At 33.9% G+C, this 20963-nt stretch overlaps 1 protein-coding gene across 1 annotated transcript in view; it reads left to right on the forward strand.

Moving 5' to 3' along the window:
• Positions 1 to 20556, forward strand: part of LOC145259877 (uncharacterized) — a 74028-nt gene extending 53472 nt beyond the window's left edge. The window contains exon 2 of the mRNA XM_080117756.1: positions 17110 to 20556. Coding sequence (XP_079973882.1) covers positions 19859 to 20344 — 486 coding nt within the window. The 5' untranslated portion in view covers positions 17110 to 19858 and the 3' untranslated portion in view covers positions 20345 to 20556. The remainder of the gene's footprint in view (positions 1 to 17109) is intronic.
• Positions 20557 to 20963: the final 407 nt, after the last annotated feature.

The following is a 20963-nucleotide window of genomic DNA, read 5'->3' on the forward strand; positions in this document are numbered from 1 at the left end:
TTTTATTTTCAATTTATTTAAAAAAAACAGGGTTTAAAATGTATTTTTCAAGGTAACAAGCTTCGAAAGAAGTCTAATTAAAAAAAAAATCATTTAATTTTTAATTTCGACAACCCTGAGAATTTAATTATTAAAAAAATATTGAAATGTGACATTTTTTTTTTTTTAACATTTCTATTAGTTCAATTAAATACACACGGACGAAAAAACGCTTTCGATAATCACAGATTTCAAGGTAGTTCTACTAAAATAGCCATATTTTTTAAACCAAAGCACTTCAAGTCTTCAAATTACTACTGTTTTGTTCGGAAATGAATATACTTTCAAATGAATTAATAAATATGAATGTACATTATATATTTTAAGAGTTTTAAGCAAATAAAGTGATAAAAATGTGAACGTCATAAAATGGCGTTTTCGGTAAGGTTTTGTAATGACCCCCCCCTGTTTTCTAAAGGTCCGTACCGTGATTGTATCAAGAATTTCGTCATGAAATTTGGGAACCAATCAGTAGAGGTGTTAATCTTAATACTGTCAAGTGTCCGAAATATTTTTGACCATTTCTTTTTTTGTTGTGTTAAAAATAAGACTTTAATATGACTAGTATCGAACATTTTGAAAAAAAAATTCTTCGGACACCCAGTAGTAAGTAAATCAATCTTTTTACTATCTTTATCAATTAAAAGTATTATTTTATGTTGAGTAGGACCGCGGTAATTGATAATTTAAAAGGACCTACCCGAAAAAAAAATTGTTTCTATTTCTCGAATTTGGTCAAATGAAGTACTAGCAGCAGCAGCTCCAGCCTGTAGAATCAGCCATAGCACAGCACAGTGTATAAACAACACGCGTTCTTTAATTTTTATTCAAGAACGAATTAAGTAAAACATGAAAATATGAATATAAATGTTCTTATATGTTTAATTAGAGCTATTTTGTTATCAGAATAACATTAGTTTAGAACTATTCGGTTTTCAGAATGTATAATAACAACAATCCCAACCAATTCGGCATCATGAATCTGTAGCAGTGTCAGAATCTTTGGGAAAATCGCCATTGCAAATTTGACACCCCTAAGACAAAACTGCAAATAAAATATAAAAAAAATCGTAATTTCTGTTTTTAAAGTGGGTTTTTTATTTTATTTATGGAATATACTTCCAAAATAAACTATTAAAGTTGTTTCAAACATAATAAAAATATTATTTCTTATTTGTTAAAAAACCGTGTTGACAAAATATCCGCTCGCGGTGATTGAATACGCGGACATTCATTGAATCTGTTGCAATTTCTCACATTTCTCGTCAAATTTAAAAACATGGTTAAAAAAACAAAATAAACTTTTGTAGATTGCATGCACTTTTATTCTTTAAATTAGTTTTGAACAGCGAATTAAAACAATGTTTTACTGCGAACAGCCACAAATGTTTTTTTTTTAATCAAAATAAGTATCAAAATCTCGTTTATACATAGATTCGAAAAAGTTGTCAAAAAACAAATATATAACAAATAAATGTTATCAAAGGCAAGATAAGTTACTTTTCTACCTAACTGGATAATTTTCTAGTGTTTTTATTTAATGTAACATGTTTATTCAGCTCGAAAAACGTACAGTGTTTACCGATGTATTGGAAAATTAAAAATGGCGCCCGGCCCGACTCTCTTTGACACGGTAAGTTTGAGAAAAGGAGTTAAAAATAAAAAAAATATACAAAATACTGTTAAAAACTCACCGAATATATGTCAGCACATGTCACGGTAACATATATTGAGCGAGTTTCTAGCAGTATTTTGTCTACTTTTTTATTTTTAACTCTTTTCCACAAACTTACCGTTTCAAGAGTCGGGCGCCATTTTAAAATTTCCAAAACATCAGTAAACACTGTTTTCAAGCTGAATAAACATGTTACATTAAATAAAAACACTAAAAAATTATCCAGTTATGTAGAAAAGTAACTTGCTTTTGATAACATTTATTTGTTATATATTTGTTTTTTGACAACTTTTTCGAATCTATGTGTATAGTACCTATTTACTATGCCTCCCCACGGGACAGAGTTAGACACCAGGGTCGTTTTTTAACGCGGAGAAAAGGTACAAAAATAAAAATTGTCTCAGTTGTGAAGGATTTCTCCTCCACCGAAAGAGAACAAGAAATAGAAGTGCAGCATCTGAAGAACAGATACTACACTTTGATCTTGTCCCGAAGGCCAATATGTGTATAGTAATACAAACCCTCAAAATCTATATCAATATTCTTGAAATTTTAAAAGAAAACACATCAAACTACAATTAGGAAGTTTTTTATTTCGTTATTTTTTTTTCTACTTATTAAGCGAAAGATATTTTTACAACCTGCTCTAGCGTAGTATAAACGGCCTATGGAATTAACACCTTCAACCTCGAAAATAGAAATCAACAAATTTATGGAATTTTCTTTGAAATTTCGCAACGCAGTTTCTTATTAAATTAAAACTAAATATAACATTTTCTGACTTATTTACCTGTCGAATACACACACACACACATATATATATATATATCTTTCTGTAAAATATTTATTTGAAATGGAAACGGCATTTTGCAGTTAGGACAACAAAACAAAAATGAAGTAACGGTTCGTATTCCTAAAACACTCTTTAACCCTAACAATAACACTAAGTTCGAGTGGCAAGCCCCCCCCCAAATAAAATACCTTTGTAAGCCACATACAAGCATCTAAAACAAACAAACAAAAAATAGATCCTTCCTTAAAGAAAAATACACATGAAAATAAATTGGTTAACTGTCCTAAAATGCTAGAATGGTCAGGAAATGGTGAATTATTTTACATTAAATTTTTGTGAAACTAACCGCTCCCCCCTCTAATATTGTTTTTGTTAGCTTTGTCTCTGTCAAGTTTTCAGTATGTTCACACATAATTTTCCTTAGCCCCTACAATTAATTCAAAGTCCGAATGGCAACCCTCCCCATATTCTCATTGCATAGAAACCCTCTTAAAACTACACATAATCATCTTAAAAAAAAAAAAAAAAAAACAGTTAACTGCCCTAAAATGCTAGAATGATCTATATTAGGAAATTATTTTACATTCAATTCTAAAATAATTTGTTTATCTTTCATTTTCATGGCATTTTATACATAATTTCCTAAAAAGGTAGAATCACATTTTGGAGGGGTGGTCAGAAGGAGTTGAGTGGGGTTAAACAGAAGGTGTTAATCTACAATAATACCAAAGAAATATTGCAATATATTCATTTTTAAATGGTCTTATGTTTAGATTTAAGTTTTTTGTACATAAAGCACATTACAATTCAACTTTGAGTTCTCCAACTTCTTTTCTGTTTATGGATACATGGCATTTTTAAGGAATTGCTGCATATTTATGCACATTTACTGCAGATTATTTGGAAACCATAAACTTTGGGAGATTTTCAGTTGCATATTCTGATTCCTTGTACAAAAATACACTTATATGGTAAATTTCATTTCTTAGTCTTGTGTTTTAACAAAGATATGACATTTTTACTGAAAAAGTAGTGTAAAAAATGTGACGAAACGCATATGGTCTTAAAGAGGGAAAAATATCCAAACATGTGAGGCACAAAAATAGCCATAACTTCCTTAATTTTAATCAGATTTTAAAAATTTAAAAAGATTCTTTCTTAGCTCATCAAGCTCTTTCTATGCATACCAATATTGAAATATTTCAAGCTATTTCAATTTTTTCATGTGTAAAATTCTTTCAATAATTCATTTCACTCAACAAACTTCACCATTTTTTGTTTTGTTTTGTTTTTCTTTTATCTTTTTCTGTAATTTTGGTAATTATTTTTGCTCAATTTTATCTAGTATTTCATTTGTTTTTATAGTGATATCGTTTTTATGTGTTCCTTTGATATACCCTATTTCAAAATTAGTTTGGCTAAACTTATTCTTTACGTAAGAACCAACGTGTAAAAGCAATGAAAAAGTAAGAAAAAACAATAGGTGTTAACTACACTTTGTGAATTATGCACGTTCATTTATAAATTATTAAATTAAATATTTATCTTTTTTTATATTTAATTATTATATTTTCTTTCTCTTCCGCAATATTTTTTTAATTTAATTCATTAAATCTGTTAATTATGAGGACCAAAATAATGAATTGTGTTAATTTATTCTCTAATTTTCTTGTTTTTGTTCTGTTATATAAATTCTATTTTATTTGTTTTTGCTCTGAAGGATTAATTCTATTTTGTTTTTTTGTTTTTTTCTGTATTCCAATTAAGTAAAATAAATTTTCTCTAAAATAAATTTTGCTAATTTTTCCGTTTAGTTTACTATATAATAATTTTATTTAAACCAAAACACGACTGTGTAGGCATAAAATATCTCTTCCAAAGTTAGAGAACATATTTGGGAACTACCCGACCATAAGTATAAAACTACCTGGTATATTTCAAAACAATAATTCCCTAGGAATCGGAATCGTTAATCAATATTTTCCTGGAATCGGAATCTTATAAAAATTAGGAATCGTCCCAACACTAGTTATCACCCATGCTATATGTGCTTGCGATCGAGCCTTTTTTGCGCAGGCTAAGGGTGAATCTGGTCCTACGTAGAATCACTTTGCCAGGTGCGGATGCCCAGGTAAATTACTCCGTCTATGCCGGCGACGTAACTGCTTGTAACGAGCAATGCTGAGATTAGTGTCATCCGTGTAGAAATCAGATTGTATGAAACGGTAACAGGGGCTAAAATTAACTGTGACAAGTCTTCGGGTTTGCGCATCGGTGTCTGGAGGGACCCTTTAGTTGGAGCGACGAGCCTTGCAAGATACTCAACATCTGGTTTGGTCCTGACCTCCAGCTGGAGAAAAATTGGTCGATGGTTCTGAAAGTGGTACGGTCCACAGCTGTGCTGTGGATCAGTAGAAACTTTTCATTAAAGGGGAGAGCGGAGGTGTGTAATACCCACATCTATCCAATCTTTATTTATCGTCTATCAGTGCTTCCAATCCTGTCAGATACACTGCTATATTTGCAGAGGGCTCTTTTCAACTTTTTATAGCTTGGAAAGGCCCCTATGGTCTGTCGCGATGTCTGCTACCTACATCCTTCTGAAGGTGGTCTAGGTATGCCAAACGTGGAGATTTGGCTCCACACACTATGGCTCTACTACCTAGATCGAATGTGCACACAAGATAGAGAAAACGGTGGCCTCTGGATGAAGGACACCAAGAAAGCCTTTCCGGCTTTGAGAGGGGTGCACAAGTACAAGGAGGAGGCACACAGGTCACTCCGAGGTGAATGCCCCTTCTACCGCGAGTGCCGGCACGTGCTCTATTTTCTCTTAAGAGTGAAGGAAAGCTTCTCTAACGCTCTGCTGTTGTCCCGAAAGGCATTATATCGGGTTTTAGTGAGGGGATCCATAAGGGATGTTATCGGTGAGGGACTCCCTTTGACGAAGGGGCAGTTCCGCTCAATCTGGCCTTCGGCGCTTGGGTCGGGATGCCTCAGTAACGATGAGGCCTCCTTGACCTGGCTGGTAATTCGGGATGTTCTCTGGGTCGGTAAGAGACTTCACTCAGCTGGCTTGGCAGATTCGCCTACTTGTAAACGGTGCGATGATGAGGTCGAGACTTTGTCACGCCTTCGTTTATTGTTGCATCGTGGTGCCACTGATTGAGTTTGTTACATGTCTCATGGTTCGCATACTGAACACATCGTCATTAACTTCGGTTCCTATCAATATCTGTAGCAATTGGCACTGACAACGGATAGGCTTAGAAGAAAATTGTGTCTGACTTTGCTAGCAGTGATGAGAGGTGTTATTTGGGATACTCGAATGAGGGTGGTCTACGGATCTGAGGACTTTGCTCCCCTCAGCCTTATACAAATCTTCCGTTATGATTTGAAGGTTCGTATCAAGGCTGAGAGAGTTAAACTCTCTTTGTCAGACTTTGTTGAAAGATGGGTGTCAGTTGCGCGTGTGTGTGTGTGTTGAGTGAGAGAAGCAAGTTTTGACTGGTTCTTGGATGTTCCTTAACAAAAAGAATTTTGGGTAGCAGAAACAAACATCAGCTCTGATTCGTTTTTAGTCCAGAGTAAGTCACGGTTTAGGCAAGCGTAGGACCATTTTTTAGGCTCCTGTGTTCATAACCTAGCTAATGTGTGATAGCGATCATTAGCCACTCTCCCCCTTTTTAAGTTTGTCTTTTAGTTTTAAGTTTAAGGTTGTTTTTTTTTTTTTAACACCATTCCCCTCCCCAATTAGGTGACAGATCGCTTGATTCGCCAGAGATGCGGGTTCCCTTTCGAAGTAAGAGGTGTTGTAAATAAAGCGTTTGGGCTCGTATCACCCTTTCGACTGGCAAATCGGCGTATCTGCCACAGTTTAGCAACGGGGGGGGGGGTCTTTTGTTACTAACATTGTAAATAGCCCATTCTAATTTTTGTGCATAAAATTTTTATTCCCCCCCCCCTTTTTTTCATGGGTTTTAATTAGTTACCATGGTATGATGTTCTTATGGTGATTGACAAAGGATTTATACGCTGATGGATGTATAGTATGAATGCGGTATTGTGGTGAAAGTAGGAACTAGTTAGGTTAGATTAGTTAGCATTAGACAGAAAACCGCCCCTTCCCCCCTTGTTCAGCCCTGTGCCAAATTTTTCTGAATTTTTATGTTGTAATTTTTCCAAAAATAAATCAGGAGTCAAAAACATTTCACACACACCCTTTTTTGATATAATGGAAAAATACTTTCGGATTCAATTTTGGTTTGACTTGAGAAAAGGAAAGAAAAATAAATGAACAAACCAATAAAATAATTTTTTTTTTTTTTTGTTTTGTTTTGGGGGAATTTGTCTTTATTCACATTGCTCAAAAAGAATTATTAATATATTGGTATGTGTGTAAAAAGAAGCCCTTTTTTTTTTTTTTTTAATTTTTTATTTATTTTTGATACATATAAAAATAAATACTTTTCAAATATATATATACATATACACACACAAATAGAATCCTATTCAAATACATATATATGCACAAAAATTCACAAATGTACATTTTTTTTTTTTTTTTTTTTTAACAAAAACTGGTAATATTGTTAGGTATTAGTTGGTTAATTTGGTTAGTAAGATAGAAATGGTCGCAGTTTAACGTCGTGCCCGGGACAATATCGACTAAATATTTCTTGGTGGTGAGGATAGTGTTGGATTCGTTTTTTAGAAAATAAACTATAATTAAACTGTAAAAATCATCAGTAAAGTTCAAAACGTACCTTAGATTATTTCTCCTCATCGGGCTGATCGGACCTGCTAAGTCACAGTGCACAAGTGAGAGAATTTTCGTGGCCTTTTTGTCTGACGTTCTGCTTATATATTTTGTCATTTTCCCCTGTGTACTAGGTGTATCAGAATTTTTGACACTCCTAACACGAAACTGCGAATAAAATATAAAAATCTCATAATTTCTCTGTTAAAAGTGGGTTATTTATTTTCTTTATGGATTATACTTCCAAAATAAACTATTAAAGTTGTTTTAAAAGTAATAGAAACTTTTTTTTTTTTTTTTTTAAACAGTAATGAATTTTCCGAACTCAATATTTTTCAATTTTTACACTTTAAAAATCTATTAAAATTTTTCTATTGATTCTATTTTTACGATATTTTCAGGGTCAATGTGAAATTTTATGTTCTTTCAAATAAACCGAATATAATATTTTAGACAAACTTTTTTTTTTTTTTTAATTCACGCCCCCCCATTTTCAAGTTTCTATTAAAAAGTAAATAATTAATTTACTCACCGAAAAGTAAATAATTAATTTACTCACAAATTGAAGAGAAAAGGTCAATAAATAATATATTAAAATTTAAAACAAAAAACAAGTAGTGTTTTTTAGAATTTTACCTGTAAAGTTTGAAGTTTAAAACTTTTTTTTTTTTAACCACGTTATTTTTTTTATTTTTTTTTTTAATGGAACCTTGGTCCTTGCTCCTTTTTAATTGAAAAAAAATTAGGGCTTGAATTACATTTTTCGAGGAGTTATAAGCTTGGAAAAACAGAGGGTCGAATAATTCACGCCTCCCATTTTGAAATGTCTATTAAAAAGTAAATAATTAATTTATGTACCAAAGTCTTATATATCACAAATTGAAGAGAAAAGGTCAATAAATAATATATTCAAATTTAAAACCAAAAAAAAAAAAGAACTGTTTTTTTAGAAATTTACCTGTAAAGTCCGAAGTTTAAAACCTTTTTTAAAAAAAGACCACGTTTTTTTTTTTTTTTTTTTTTTTTTTTAATGAAACCTTGGTCCTTGCTCCTTTAATTGAAAAAAAAAAAAAAAAAAAGATTAGGGCTTGAATTACATTTTTCGAGCAGTTATAAGCTTGGAAAGATGGGGTGGAATTATTCACTATTTTCACGAAATTTCTGACACACCTACCTGTGCACACACATCACAATTTGGGAGATCGTCTGAATTTTCATGCCTTCGACTACACTTGATAATTTTTTAATATAAGCTGTATTGCAGTGTCCTAGAATTTTATGCCAGGTTTTCAAGTTGTGACAGGCAGTTTTTGAGGGAATCATACTTTTTAAATAATATAGTCAGCCATTTTCTTTAATGTCAAATACAGTTCCATTGGGGTATATCAATTTTGACTTGTTTTGGCCAAATTTTATATTTGCGCCTTGCTTAATTGCAGCCTACACGGAAAATATATCTTGCTTAAGTGTAGGTATAAACAGTATTTTTTAGAATACAGATTTCGCCTTTATTATTTTTAGGGATATTTTAGCATCGCCTCTTTTCATTTATTTGACTACCGTCGGTAAGTTCAACAAAATGACTTTGTGGATTAAAGTTTGAATCCAAATTAATAAAATCAAATTCCTTGGTGATAACGTGTGCTATAGCACCAGTCTACAAGGAGATTTTTACCGTACATGTGAATAGAAATGTATGTTCTTCTTCAAAGTTCTCAACGTTCTTTACAGAATCCATTTTAGAGCGTTTATATCGACATTGGAAACTTTTGTGGTTGGATCGTCCACAATTATAGCAGATAATTTTATTCTTTTTCTTGGGAAAATTACTTTTGGAGAACACATTGCGGTGAGGTGCATAATTTGGTGCCTGTTTCCAAGAAGCATTTTTGAACTTCATAATATTAGTTATTATCCACGAGCATACGATTAGTCTCTTTGTAACTGCGCAATGCCACTTTAAATTCACTGAAATTTATGGGTTTGTCTTTTTGCGTTATAACAGTTGTAAATCGGCTGGAAGTCCCTTGAGGGTCTCTTATAATCAGAGACAGGCTTATATCGTCTAAGCATTGACTCAGTTCTGCAAAAACAGTTGCGTTCTTTTCGAGAAATTCGGGGATGTTAGGATTCTCTCTGTTGGAGATTGTATCACTTTGTGTAGTTTTTGAATCCTTAGATACCCCAGAAATTTTACCTGCCACAATTCAAATTTAGATTCCGAACTGTCAAAGAATAGACAATGGCTGGGCGCATAACCTGTTAAGTGTTGAGACATCCTGTTGAACAAAGATGGTGGTGGAGAAGCAGTGCAGTCCCGAAAAAAAGTAATTGTTAGTAACAAAGATGGTGGCCAAGAATCAAATGCGGTCCATGACGTAGTTAACAGCGAACTGATTGAATCCAAAATTCAGCAATTTTTATAGTAACTTTGGAAGATTTTCATTGGTTGGTTAGCACAGGGAAAATGTTATTCCAACCAAATATAATAAAGTAAGTAATGTTATTTGTTAATAATTAAATGTGTATTTAATTAGAACTATATTCAAGTACTTTCAAGTACTTTTAACGTTTGATAACATTGTTAATATAAATTAAAGAAACAATACTATTTATTGCTAATACAGCAAATATTATGTTGAGATTTTTAACTGTTTATTTTCTTTAAGGCTTTTTTAATCTTAGTCTATCAGGAAGGTTGAAAATTTAATTTAATTTTGTTTTAGTTTTTAAAATTATAAACAAATAATTGTCAAAATGTCTAATAAATAAAACCTTTCATTGAGTATTTCCAAATATTTGAAAGTTCTATATTTTTTCTAAAGTCGGTTTGAAAATTATTCACTACACGGCTATTAAGAAAATTAGCGGTGACTGAGCGTTATATTAAAATTGATTGTTTCTTTTTGGAATTATAAACAAATAATTTTTACATGAGAATAATTGTCAAAAATATTTTTTTTTTAATTTGTTTGCTTGCCTCCCCACGAGGGTACAGTTAAACACAAGGTCGTTTTTTAATGTGGGAAAATCTAGCTCCCCAAAAAGGGGCACTCTGGATAGGAACAAAAATAAAATAAAAATTGTCTCGGGCATGAAGGATTTCTCCTCTACTGACTGAGGACAGAACAAATGAAGTGTAGCATCAGAACAGATACTACACTGTGATCCTGTGCCGAAGATAAATGTTACCAAAGACAAGTTACTAATGTTCCAACTGTGTTTTAACTTATGTTTTTCTTTACTTCCAAACAAAAGTGGTGTCAAGTATATTAGAATGAAAACAAATATCATTTGTTTTCATTCTTAAAATTATTTGTTTGTTTTTACTTTAAAAATTATTCATTGTCGGTGTTTAAATTTTTTTTTAATTCTTTGTTTCCTAAATTCATAATTCAGTTTTATCAGTATTAAATTGTATATTCCTTATCAACAAGGCCCTGAAACCTATTTGATAAGTTCAGATGTTTGAAATATTAAACGGTGCGGGGGCTCAAGGTTTGCTTTTTGACTTTGAATGGAAGATGTAACTTTGGCACTTCTATAAGCATAGCATTCAAGGACACTGAATGACCATGGATTTTAACAAGGATGTGTTCAATCTGGTTAGTGGTGATAGCATCATTTGAGTACCAGGTCAGAAGGTGTCGTTTCTGATGTTGGAAATGAGTGTTTGACTACTAACCCGTTAGTGGACTTGAAACTGGTGAAATGTTCTCCATTAGCACATCAGCTATCCACTTTAAATGGATTGACTATGCAGTTAGTGGAAGGGTTTCTAGTGCCAGTACGAGCATTTTAGTCACCAGCAGTGAGATCAGAAGATGGAGTGTGGTTATTGTAAAGAGTCCTTCGATTGATCATCATAGAGAGTTGGGGCATACTTTGCGATTACAAATTGTGAGCAGAGTCAATTGAGGAGAGATAGTCTTCCAGGAGAGTGAGTGGCATTGGTTTAGTCATGCACTGCAAGGGCTTCACCATGTTGACCCAAGTTGTCAGTTGGGTCAGTGTGATAGAGATGATATGAGGTGTTTGAATGTGGAACTTTGATCATTCTGACTGGAGGCAGGCTATGTCAACCTTATACTCATAGAGCAAGAGCATAGTGTTTGGATCTTAACTGACAATAGTCTGAGTTCTTGCTTGTCCTATAAAGTGGCTCATATATGCTGTGCAAACTTTTCACCTTTGCCAATCAAGCCCCCAACCCCACCTCCATGTATTCTTAAGACACCTAGTTTTGCAAAATTGGGTGGGTGTAAAAAAGCATTGGCCTCAGCATTGTAACCGGGCTCTGCTTAATCTTGTGTTTTAACAAAGATATTACATTTTTACTGAAAAAGTAGTGTAAAAAAATGTGATAAAATGGGATGAGGGGAAAATATCCAAACGTGTGACGCACAAAAATAGTCATAACTTCCTTAATTTTAATCAGATTTTACAAATTTAAAGATTCCTTAGCTCATCAAGCTCTATGTATGCTATTATTGAAATATTTTAAGCCATTTCAATTTTTTAATGTGTATTGCTACTTAATGAATGTCAGCTAGACCCCTTGTCGCCTATGTCAAATTTACTTTGCTGAGAAATTACTTTTCAGCCTACCATATCAGCCTTAAAAACATTCATTCTTTCCTCCCACATTTGATCTATCTTAAACCTTGTAGCAAATACCTCGCTTAACCCTTAGCCTGTAAGCAAGGTGAGTTTGTATTGCCCGGTGCATGCAACGGTTGCATTTCGAAAACAAACTTCAAGAAATTGACAATATAAAAAAACCTTTGCTTAGCATAAAATACCCCACCCCCATTGAAATGCTGTTAAACAAAACAAACTTGCTCAATTGTGTCAGCCTAATTGAAGTGCCACTGGAAAATGAACAATGGTTCTGACTTGTGATCCTCAAAAAGTAGAAACTGGTAGACACAGTTTATCGGTGGTCTAAGCCAATTAACTGATTCCTGTTAATTAGGATTATTGTTTTTTTGTGATAACTGAGAATTGTTGGCCTTACTGAGACTAGGAATTATAGAGTAAATAAAAGAACTCTCATATCTATGGACAGCGCTAGACCATTTTTCTGTTATCTGAAACAAGGTTCCCAGATTTTACACATTATATAGACATTCTAATAGTCTTCTCAAATCTTGCTGAACAAGAGGTTGAGTGTATATAAGATGTGCTGCATCCAGTCTCTCTGCAGTTTTCAAATAGAAAATGTGTTAAATTCTTTACAAAAAGATTGCCTGTAAGCGATGACACTATTTTGTTGCAACATTCTCCCCCCCCCCATCCTTACTCGTTTGTAAGATAATTCTGACACTATTGCTCTAGAAACAAAATCCCCCATCTATAGATTTACTAATCCTGTATGATATTGCAGTCAGTACATCAGCTGTTGATCTAAGATGAAATTTATAATGATTGTCAGAGTAGGTGGTTACCTACTCTGTGACAATCAATATAGATTTGTTTGTACAAGCATGCAGAAGATCAATTTTCTTCATTTTTAAATACTGTGCAGGCTGACAGTTGCTTCACTGTGAGAGGCATTTCTCTTATATAAAACGACTAAACTGCCTTGTAAGCATGCATGGGAACTAGTTCTGGTTGTTTTTTAAATACTATGATTGGAATGTTGTCAAGACCTGTTGCTTTGCTGGCATCAAGAATCTTGATAATTTTGGCAACATCCCAGATACATATATGAATGTTGCTCAGTGTATTTAGTCATAAGAAGTAAATTCATGTGATGGGTAGCTTTCCAAAAAATACAAAATTCTTTGCAAAATGTTTGACTCTATTGGATGCTGAAGAAATCATTTTTGCTTCATTGATGATGGTTGGAATAGAGGTCCTGCATTCGTTCAAGACCTTGATTGCCATTCATCAAAACTTGTGGAAACCAAACCTTTGTTCAATTCCACTCTAGATTTATTTTTGACTAGCAGGTCGCCTAACATTGCTTAAACATGATATTTTAATTTATATGCCTAAATATATTTTATGTTTAAATATATTTTAATTTATTCAGATTTTGCATTATTATATTGTACCCAATATGATAGTGATTTAAAAAGTAAAACAAAAAAAATGTGCTTGTGTGTCATCAGCTAGAATAAAAAGCAAAACATTGTAGCACTCCACCTTTATTCATCACCATCTGATCTAAGTTCGTATGCAAATGCATATAAAAATTTAAAACAATGTTCTTAAAGATGTAAATGTATATTTGTGCATGCATAGAAATAGCACATTTAGTCAACATATGCTTGCAAAGTTTTAATTTTTCAGTTTTGACCCTTTAGCAGTTATTTTTGCCAGCTACAAACCAAATCAAGTTTGTTTCTCAGGTCCAAATCTCCTATATATAAAGTTTCAAGTCTGTAAACCAAAAATTGGCAGAGTAGACTGTTTCTTACACAAGATTACTTATATATATATATACCTCATTTTAAAATTAACATGTTAATTCTTCAGAATTATCAAATTTCTTTCATGTGATTTTATAATTAATCCATAATCGAATGAATCAGCAGCTATTAAATAAGTTAGTACGATTGTAATTAATCTATCATCAACCAAGATAGCATTGTGACAAATGGTTACTGTATTATGCAATCTTTAACTGTGAATTTTTCTGTTTGATCTTTCATTCTTTTTTTCCATGAAATATTTCTTTCAATCATTAGATAAAGATTTAGTCCAAAAAAAGAAAGCACCAAAAATGTGACACCAGATGGCCCCACCAATAAGTCGCTTATCTCAAATGTTATGTGTACCGTGACTTTGTTCTCCATCTTTCATTGCTCTAGTTCTGGTCATGTCGGTGTCTTGTTTACAATAGCGACCATCGATAGTATAAAAATAAAATAAACTCCAGGAACAAAAAGAAAACACAGACTCCGATACTATGCATTTACAGTTGGGTGTGTGTGTTCCCATCAACCTTTTCACACAGTCCACATGTTCTGTTGAGGCAGTGTCAGTCACTTGCTGTCAGTTCACCTTACAATCTTCCTCAGAGTGATCAACTGCCCTTGACCATATCCAAAATCCAACTGCCCACCTTGGAGTTCACGTTTCAACTAACTGACCGTCCAACTGCTCCCCCCCCCCGTTGTTTCCCTGTCTCGCAGTAATCCTCCATCAAAATACCTACATGTTCATTATTCAATTTTTAGTCCATTAGTTCTCTATCTATCGGTCATTCAGTCACACTCTGAATTTAAATCTACCCTCGCCTCTCTTTATTTGTAAAGAACAAATTTCTGTCCATTGTTTATTGATAAATCTATTTCCTACTTTATTTTCCTACTACCTTAACGATTGCAGGTCAACCATATCACAAAAGTAGCTGATCAAGTGGAAAATGAAATTGTAGAGGAAGAATCTGCACATGAAAGGAATAATGTTCTTGTGAGATATTCATGGGGAGCAAATGTCATTGTAACCTGAAGTCTATATTAGAATTAGAGATCCAGCAACAATCTATTTTGAAAATGGTGCATTGGAATCTGAATTATCACTACACAACATCTATTATTGCCAGAGATTTTAAATAATGAAAAACAAGAAATGAGGTATCTGAGAGATTGCCTTGTTGCTTAAGAAATGGAGTTACTCTACAAGCTGGAAATTCTCCTATTACTATGATCAGGTAGCTAATTTGAATGAAAAATCCAAGTCTGGTACAGCGGAAAGTGAACATGAGATCTTGCACATCTTTTTAAATGAGAGGAAAAGTGTAAGAAGTTGATTGCAAGTTTGGACACTTGATATTAATGATGAAACCTGCCAGCATAGCATGCCCACTAGCTGTAGATCACTTTTTGCAAATAAGCGGTCAGGGTGTATTCACATGAGGCGGAAGTTGTACATGTCGACGTTTCTAATTGTCTTAGCTAATCAGAACAAAGAATTGTCTTTGCTACGGAATTTGAACACAACACATGTCTTTCCAGTCAAAAGTTAGAATATTTCAAAGTTGACGCTTGTAGTACAAAGATAAGTAAAGATAGAAACTGTGTTCAACAAATATATTAATTTCTTTTGTCCTAAAATTTGAAAAGAATTGATAAAAACTTTCTATGCACGAATTGATAAAAATAGTGACAACAGCATATAAACATGTGATTTTTTTAGAAAACATAAGTTTTAATTATCGAAAGAAAAAGAATATTTAAAAAAAATAAATTCTTTGAAAAAGAATTACTGACAATGACCATACTTTTAAATGAGTTAAAACACACAAACCACTTCAGGTAAGTAAAAGAATAACTTTTATTGGGTTTGTTTTACAATTCACAGAGGTATGAAAAAATGGTCAAAAACAAATAAATGTTACCAAAGGCCAGTTACTCTTCTACTTACCTCGATAAATTTTTTTGTGTTGTAAATGTTTCTGTTCAGAAAACAAGCAGTGTCAAGTGTTACATGAGAACAAGAAAAAATGGCCGCGATGTCTCTCGAAGTCTCAACAATCTTAAAAAAATTATACAAAATAGTGGTAGAAACTCACCCAATAATTTTCACGGTAACTTGAAGCCATTAAAATGAAATTTAATTATCTTAATTAGTTTAATGTACTCGAAAACATGATTGTAATCTGTACAAAATTTCATTTCATATGCTACAAGTCATATTTTGTTAATTTTTTTTTTAATCAGGTCATGGTGGCCATCTTGGATTTCCTGGTTGTAATGATGACAAATTGTCCATCAGAATATTTCTCATTTTCTAACTTTTTTTTATGATGCTTCTACTTAAAGCCGTTAAAATGTATGCTAATTAGTTTTAATCAGAATGCTTAATTCCTCTAGAATTCGCAGATGTTTCAGTTACATTCCTTGTAATAAATCGTTACTGGATGAGGAGTGCATTGGACCTTATTCTAATCATGATCTTATCGCATCTTGAATAATATAATTGTATGTTCTTTAATTAAATCTGTGCCAACCACCTGCAGTAAACTACTGTAGTCAGATTTAATCTAATTTTTATTGGCCTAGAGAACCAGATTCTAGTAATTGATATAGTACATTTCTTAGTTTTTAGGGGCACATGAAATAGTGTTAAAATTAAAAAATCTGAAGCGGGTGGTTTTAACGGGTGGAAGCTGGATAAATTTGCATAGGATTTCCCATTACTAACAAAGGATACTTATAAGCATGATGTTTATTAAAAATCTGCATGCTCTCCATAGAGCTCAATGCATCTTGAAAATCTTTCAAGGACTAAGTAACATGCTAAACACCTGGCACATACCTAATAATTGTTTGATAGTAAATGGAGTTTTTGAGTGCCTTTTTGTGCATTGAGATTTTCAGTTTTGCAATAGGCAGCAGACTAAGAAGATTACACAACTCTAGAGCAATGACCGTTCAAATTTAATCCTTAACGTTTTCTACTTTTGGATGATACATAAAAATGAAGAAATGCTTAAATATCAAAGTTACGAACAAAATAGTATATGTAGTTATGTCAGACCCAGTGTGTGTATATTGAAACGGCATGGATTTGGTACTTTCACATCTCCCATCCTTCTGGTTGTTATTAATTTTTATTTATTTATTTTTTTTTTTTTTCACCTTTGACCCCTTAGCTCTTGTTTAAACCTCTTTCCAACTTCAAAAAAGAAATCTTTTTGATTTTTAATCACTTGACATTTCAAGAAGGAAAAAAAAGATGTTAACCGGTTGACATGTTTTTTCTAGATACAAATGTAGAGCTGATTGTTTTGTTTGTTTTTTTTTCTGCTAGAAAATTTCAGTAAAATTATAGCATTATATTAACATTTCTGATTTTGTCAACTTATTTTTTTTTTTTCAATTTTTTTAGGTTGACAATTGCATTTTTTTCTTTGTCTGGTCTGGATATGTTGAATTCATTATCAAAAATCAATGAAAATAAGGATAAACTCATTGATTGGATTTATTCCCTACAAGTTTTACCAAATGAAAATGGTAAGATATGCTTGATACAATATTTGTTCTTTCAGTTATTTCTAATTAAACCATTTAATCTTTAAGGCTGAAACTGTAATATATATGTGTTATAGAATTTCCTATATCTTCTCTTATGTGGATACAGAAAACTATTTACAGTGAGAAGCGCATTTATTTGTATCTTTTTCCGGATCAGTAATGTTTTACTAATCTCTATCCGTTTTACAGTAGAACTCCAGGCTACAGTGGCCCTAGGACAATTTTTTTAAGGTTACGGTCTGGAATACAATGTTTTTCTAGCTCCGGTTACGATATTTGCCTTATGGTGTTATTTATAATGTTATTTGATTATATACATGTGTATTATATAATGTACTATATTTTGTTACTAATTTTTAATGCTGTATCCTGGGGGTCTACTGTATAAGGAATCAAAGATTTGTAGGATTTGAGTTAAAAAAAAATACTTACAGATGACTGACGGATTCTCAAATAAAAAAACTTAAGCAAAAAGTATTTGTCAATATAATAAAGACGGTTAATATTTTAAAATGGCCATTGATTAAAAGGATTTGTTTATTCTCTTTCACTCTATTAACTAAAAAATATTTAAAACTTTTGCTTTGTTTTGGTAAACAATTGATTTTATTTTGTTTTAATTTTCATAATTTTGATATTTTTTCAAAATGGAACACTTCATGGAATTATATGCTAGCATGCAGCATATGAAATGCCTTCAATAAGTTTCAAGACATTTTTTGTATGGACACTTTCATTGATAATACACACATGAAACTCTAGTCCACTTCGAAGTAATCTCCTTTGGCTGCAGTGTACTTGTACTATTCCAACAATTTCTGGAAGGCCCCATGGAAGTTCTCGTGTGAGCATATCGGTGACCCTCGTCACAGCCTCTTTCATCTCAGTTGTCTCATAATCACAGCTTCTAAGGTTTTCCTTGAGCGTAGTGAATAACCAAAAGTCACAAGGAGCCAGGTCTGGTATAGGGAGGGTAAGGAACTGTCTTTATGCCCATTTTGGTCAAATAGTATGACAAGAATGGAGTTGTAGTCAAGCAAATCTTCCACCTCTTCAGTTGCTTATGTGTGTACAGTTCTAACACTGACATCAAACTGTGCATATGATGGTCCTTATCCAAGAAATTCTTTATTTGGCCAATCAACTCTGGTGTCCTGACTCCTGCTACTTCTTTATCATCCCTGCATTCCTTAAATCTTTTCTACCACTGAAAAACTGATGTTTAACTTATGCAAGATGGTCAAAAAGCAGTTTCAAGCATTCCATACGTGGTATTTTTTCCAAGTTTAAAGCAGAATTTTATTGCATATCGTTCTTCTAAAATGTCCTCATGTCCAGATTGCATCTTTGAAATTCACCAGCTATGACAATCAGGCTTTAGTGGAGTGTATTCCAATTCCTGCTGTAAGTGTTCATTTGAATCTGAGATCATAAGATGTATAGCAAAACATACTGAAATTTTAATAGTCTATGATAATTTTAAATGCTTGTACAAAAAAAAGTCTAGAAACTTATTGAAGGCATCTTATATAAGAAAATTTGGAAAATTACAAAATATTTTTCAAGATGAATTTATGTAATTACGTGAACAAGCTGACACAAAAAGCTGTGTCATCTAAAAGTACTACTGAAGGATTTAAGATTTTTTTCAGCCAAAAGTATATAACAATTTTTTTATCAGAATTTATATATATATTTTATTACAAAAACAGTGTACAGAAGAAAATATGAAGTGTACAAATCCTATGCGACAACAAAAAAAAGAAATATCTGTAACGTGCATCCAGGAGATAAGCGCCCGCGTGTTTGCGTGTTGTGTGGGTACGTGGGAGAGACGGATGAGGGGAAAAAGACTTACCTCGAGACCAGCTCAGCGTTACCGACCAAAAATAGAAAAGAAAGACCAAGATGGCGGCCGCCGTCTTTTGTAAAGTATGATGTCTCGCAAAGTCACATGAATTCTCGGAATATGCAAATTTAGCCGGCCTAGAACGACGATAAAAGCGGGTGAGGGGAAAGACGTCGGCAAGGGACGATTGAGTTGGCTGGGGAATCGTGTGGCTGTTGCTTCTTGTGCCGTGTGAGGATATTTTACCGTTGTTGGAATCCGTGCAGAACCGGTGTAAAAAGATTATTGAATTGCTGCAACATTTATAACATCTTTTCCTGAACTTACCGTGTTAAAGAGAGAGTCGGACGCCATCTTGAATTTTTCCTTACACATTTCTGTTACAAGCTATTTCGGCAGCACTGAGCTGCTGATATACACTCAAGGCACCCCCAGCCAATCTCAGGGGAATCACAGTGTGTACCCTTTTCACCTCACAAAGGTCGCACGTCAGCTCGACCCTTTCAACCCAGTCGACGATGGACGTGGACCCGTCAAACTCGGGTATGAGCTTTAAGTCAAATTTCGACTCGGTCATAGTCCTAGAGGACAAATGGCCGGAATAGCTTGTAATTAGCTTGGATTAGCCTTGGCATGTTTGTCTGCCCAGACAGTTTTACCTGAACCAGGTAAACCAATCTGGGCAGACAAACATGCCAAGGCTAATCCAGAGAAAAAGTTCAATGTCCTTGGGAGCAACAATATAATTGACAAAATGAAGGTAATGGGTCTGCCTCGTAAGAGGAATTATGCTGGACGATGGGATGTTCTCATTGACAAGTCCATAAAGTGCCTAAACCGTATGATTGAGGTGGCAGCCCGAAAAAAGCGCAACTATGTTCTAGTAAAAAGATTACAGCAAGCCTTGAACAAAGAAGCCGGTATTGTAGATGATGACTCCATTGCTGATGGTATCCAAGATGAAGAAGCTCCTGATGAATCTTCACAAGACAACGACGGCGGCAACGCCGACGAATCTGCCGTCGACGTAGATGGCAACGAGGATGGTGAGAATGATGTAGAAGATGAAGAGGAGGAGGATGAGGAAGATGAAGATCAAACTGAGATGCCAGAGGGTGAATTTCAAACAATTGATGAGACTTCTCAGGATGAGCAACAACCTGGCGAATCGAAAACTGAAGATAAAGAAAAGAAAGCTCAAAAGAGAAAACGCTCTCGGTCAAAGGAACGTCGATCCTGAGATCGATCCCGGCGTTCAACATCCAGATCCAGAGATCGTGGCAGGAGAAGCCCCCCTCCACCAAAGAAAGTTGAAATGGAAGACGATAGTTGGGTGCAATCGACGGATGTTGTTCTCGACAGATATAATTGTGACTTGAACCTTCGTATTGATGAGAACAATGTGAAAGCTCATCCTTTGACTACTGACGGATTTGCTTTTATGTGGACTACGACTCTCGCAAGAGGGCCTGGATTGCATCTTGGAAGTGGACCGAGGGAATGGCACCAACTAAACTCAAGAATGGGGTTGCAGAGTACCCTATACCCAGTGAGGCCCGAGCAGAATACGAAAGGGAACTAAAGGCGTGGATCCAAGATGGCTGGTTAATCCCCTACCCTGAGGACAAGCTTGGGCCTCCCAAGGGTCTAATACTCTTGATGGCAGTAGTCCAGCATAACAAGTCGAAAGTACGGCCCGTGCTGGACTATAGGGAGCTTAACAAGCATATTGAAGCCTACACTGCCGATGCTGACGTATGCGCCAGCAAGTTGAGGGAATGGCGCCAGAAAGGCACTTATGTCTTGATATTGGATTTGCGAAAAGCCTATTTACAGGTGCGAGTTGATGAGACGTTGTG

The sequence above is a fragment of the Euprymna scolopes genome, chromosome 35, assembly GCF_053919585.1.
Source record: "Euprymna scolopes isolate OS-2025 chromosome 35, ASM5391958v1, whole genome shotgun sequence".
In the NCBI taxonomy this organism is placed as follows: domain Eukaryota; kingdom Metazoa; phylum Mollusca; class Cephalopoda; order Sepiida; family Sepiolidae; genus Euprymna; species Euprymna scolopes.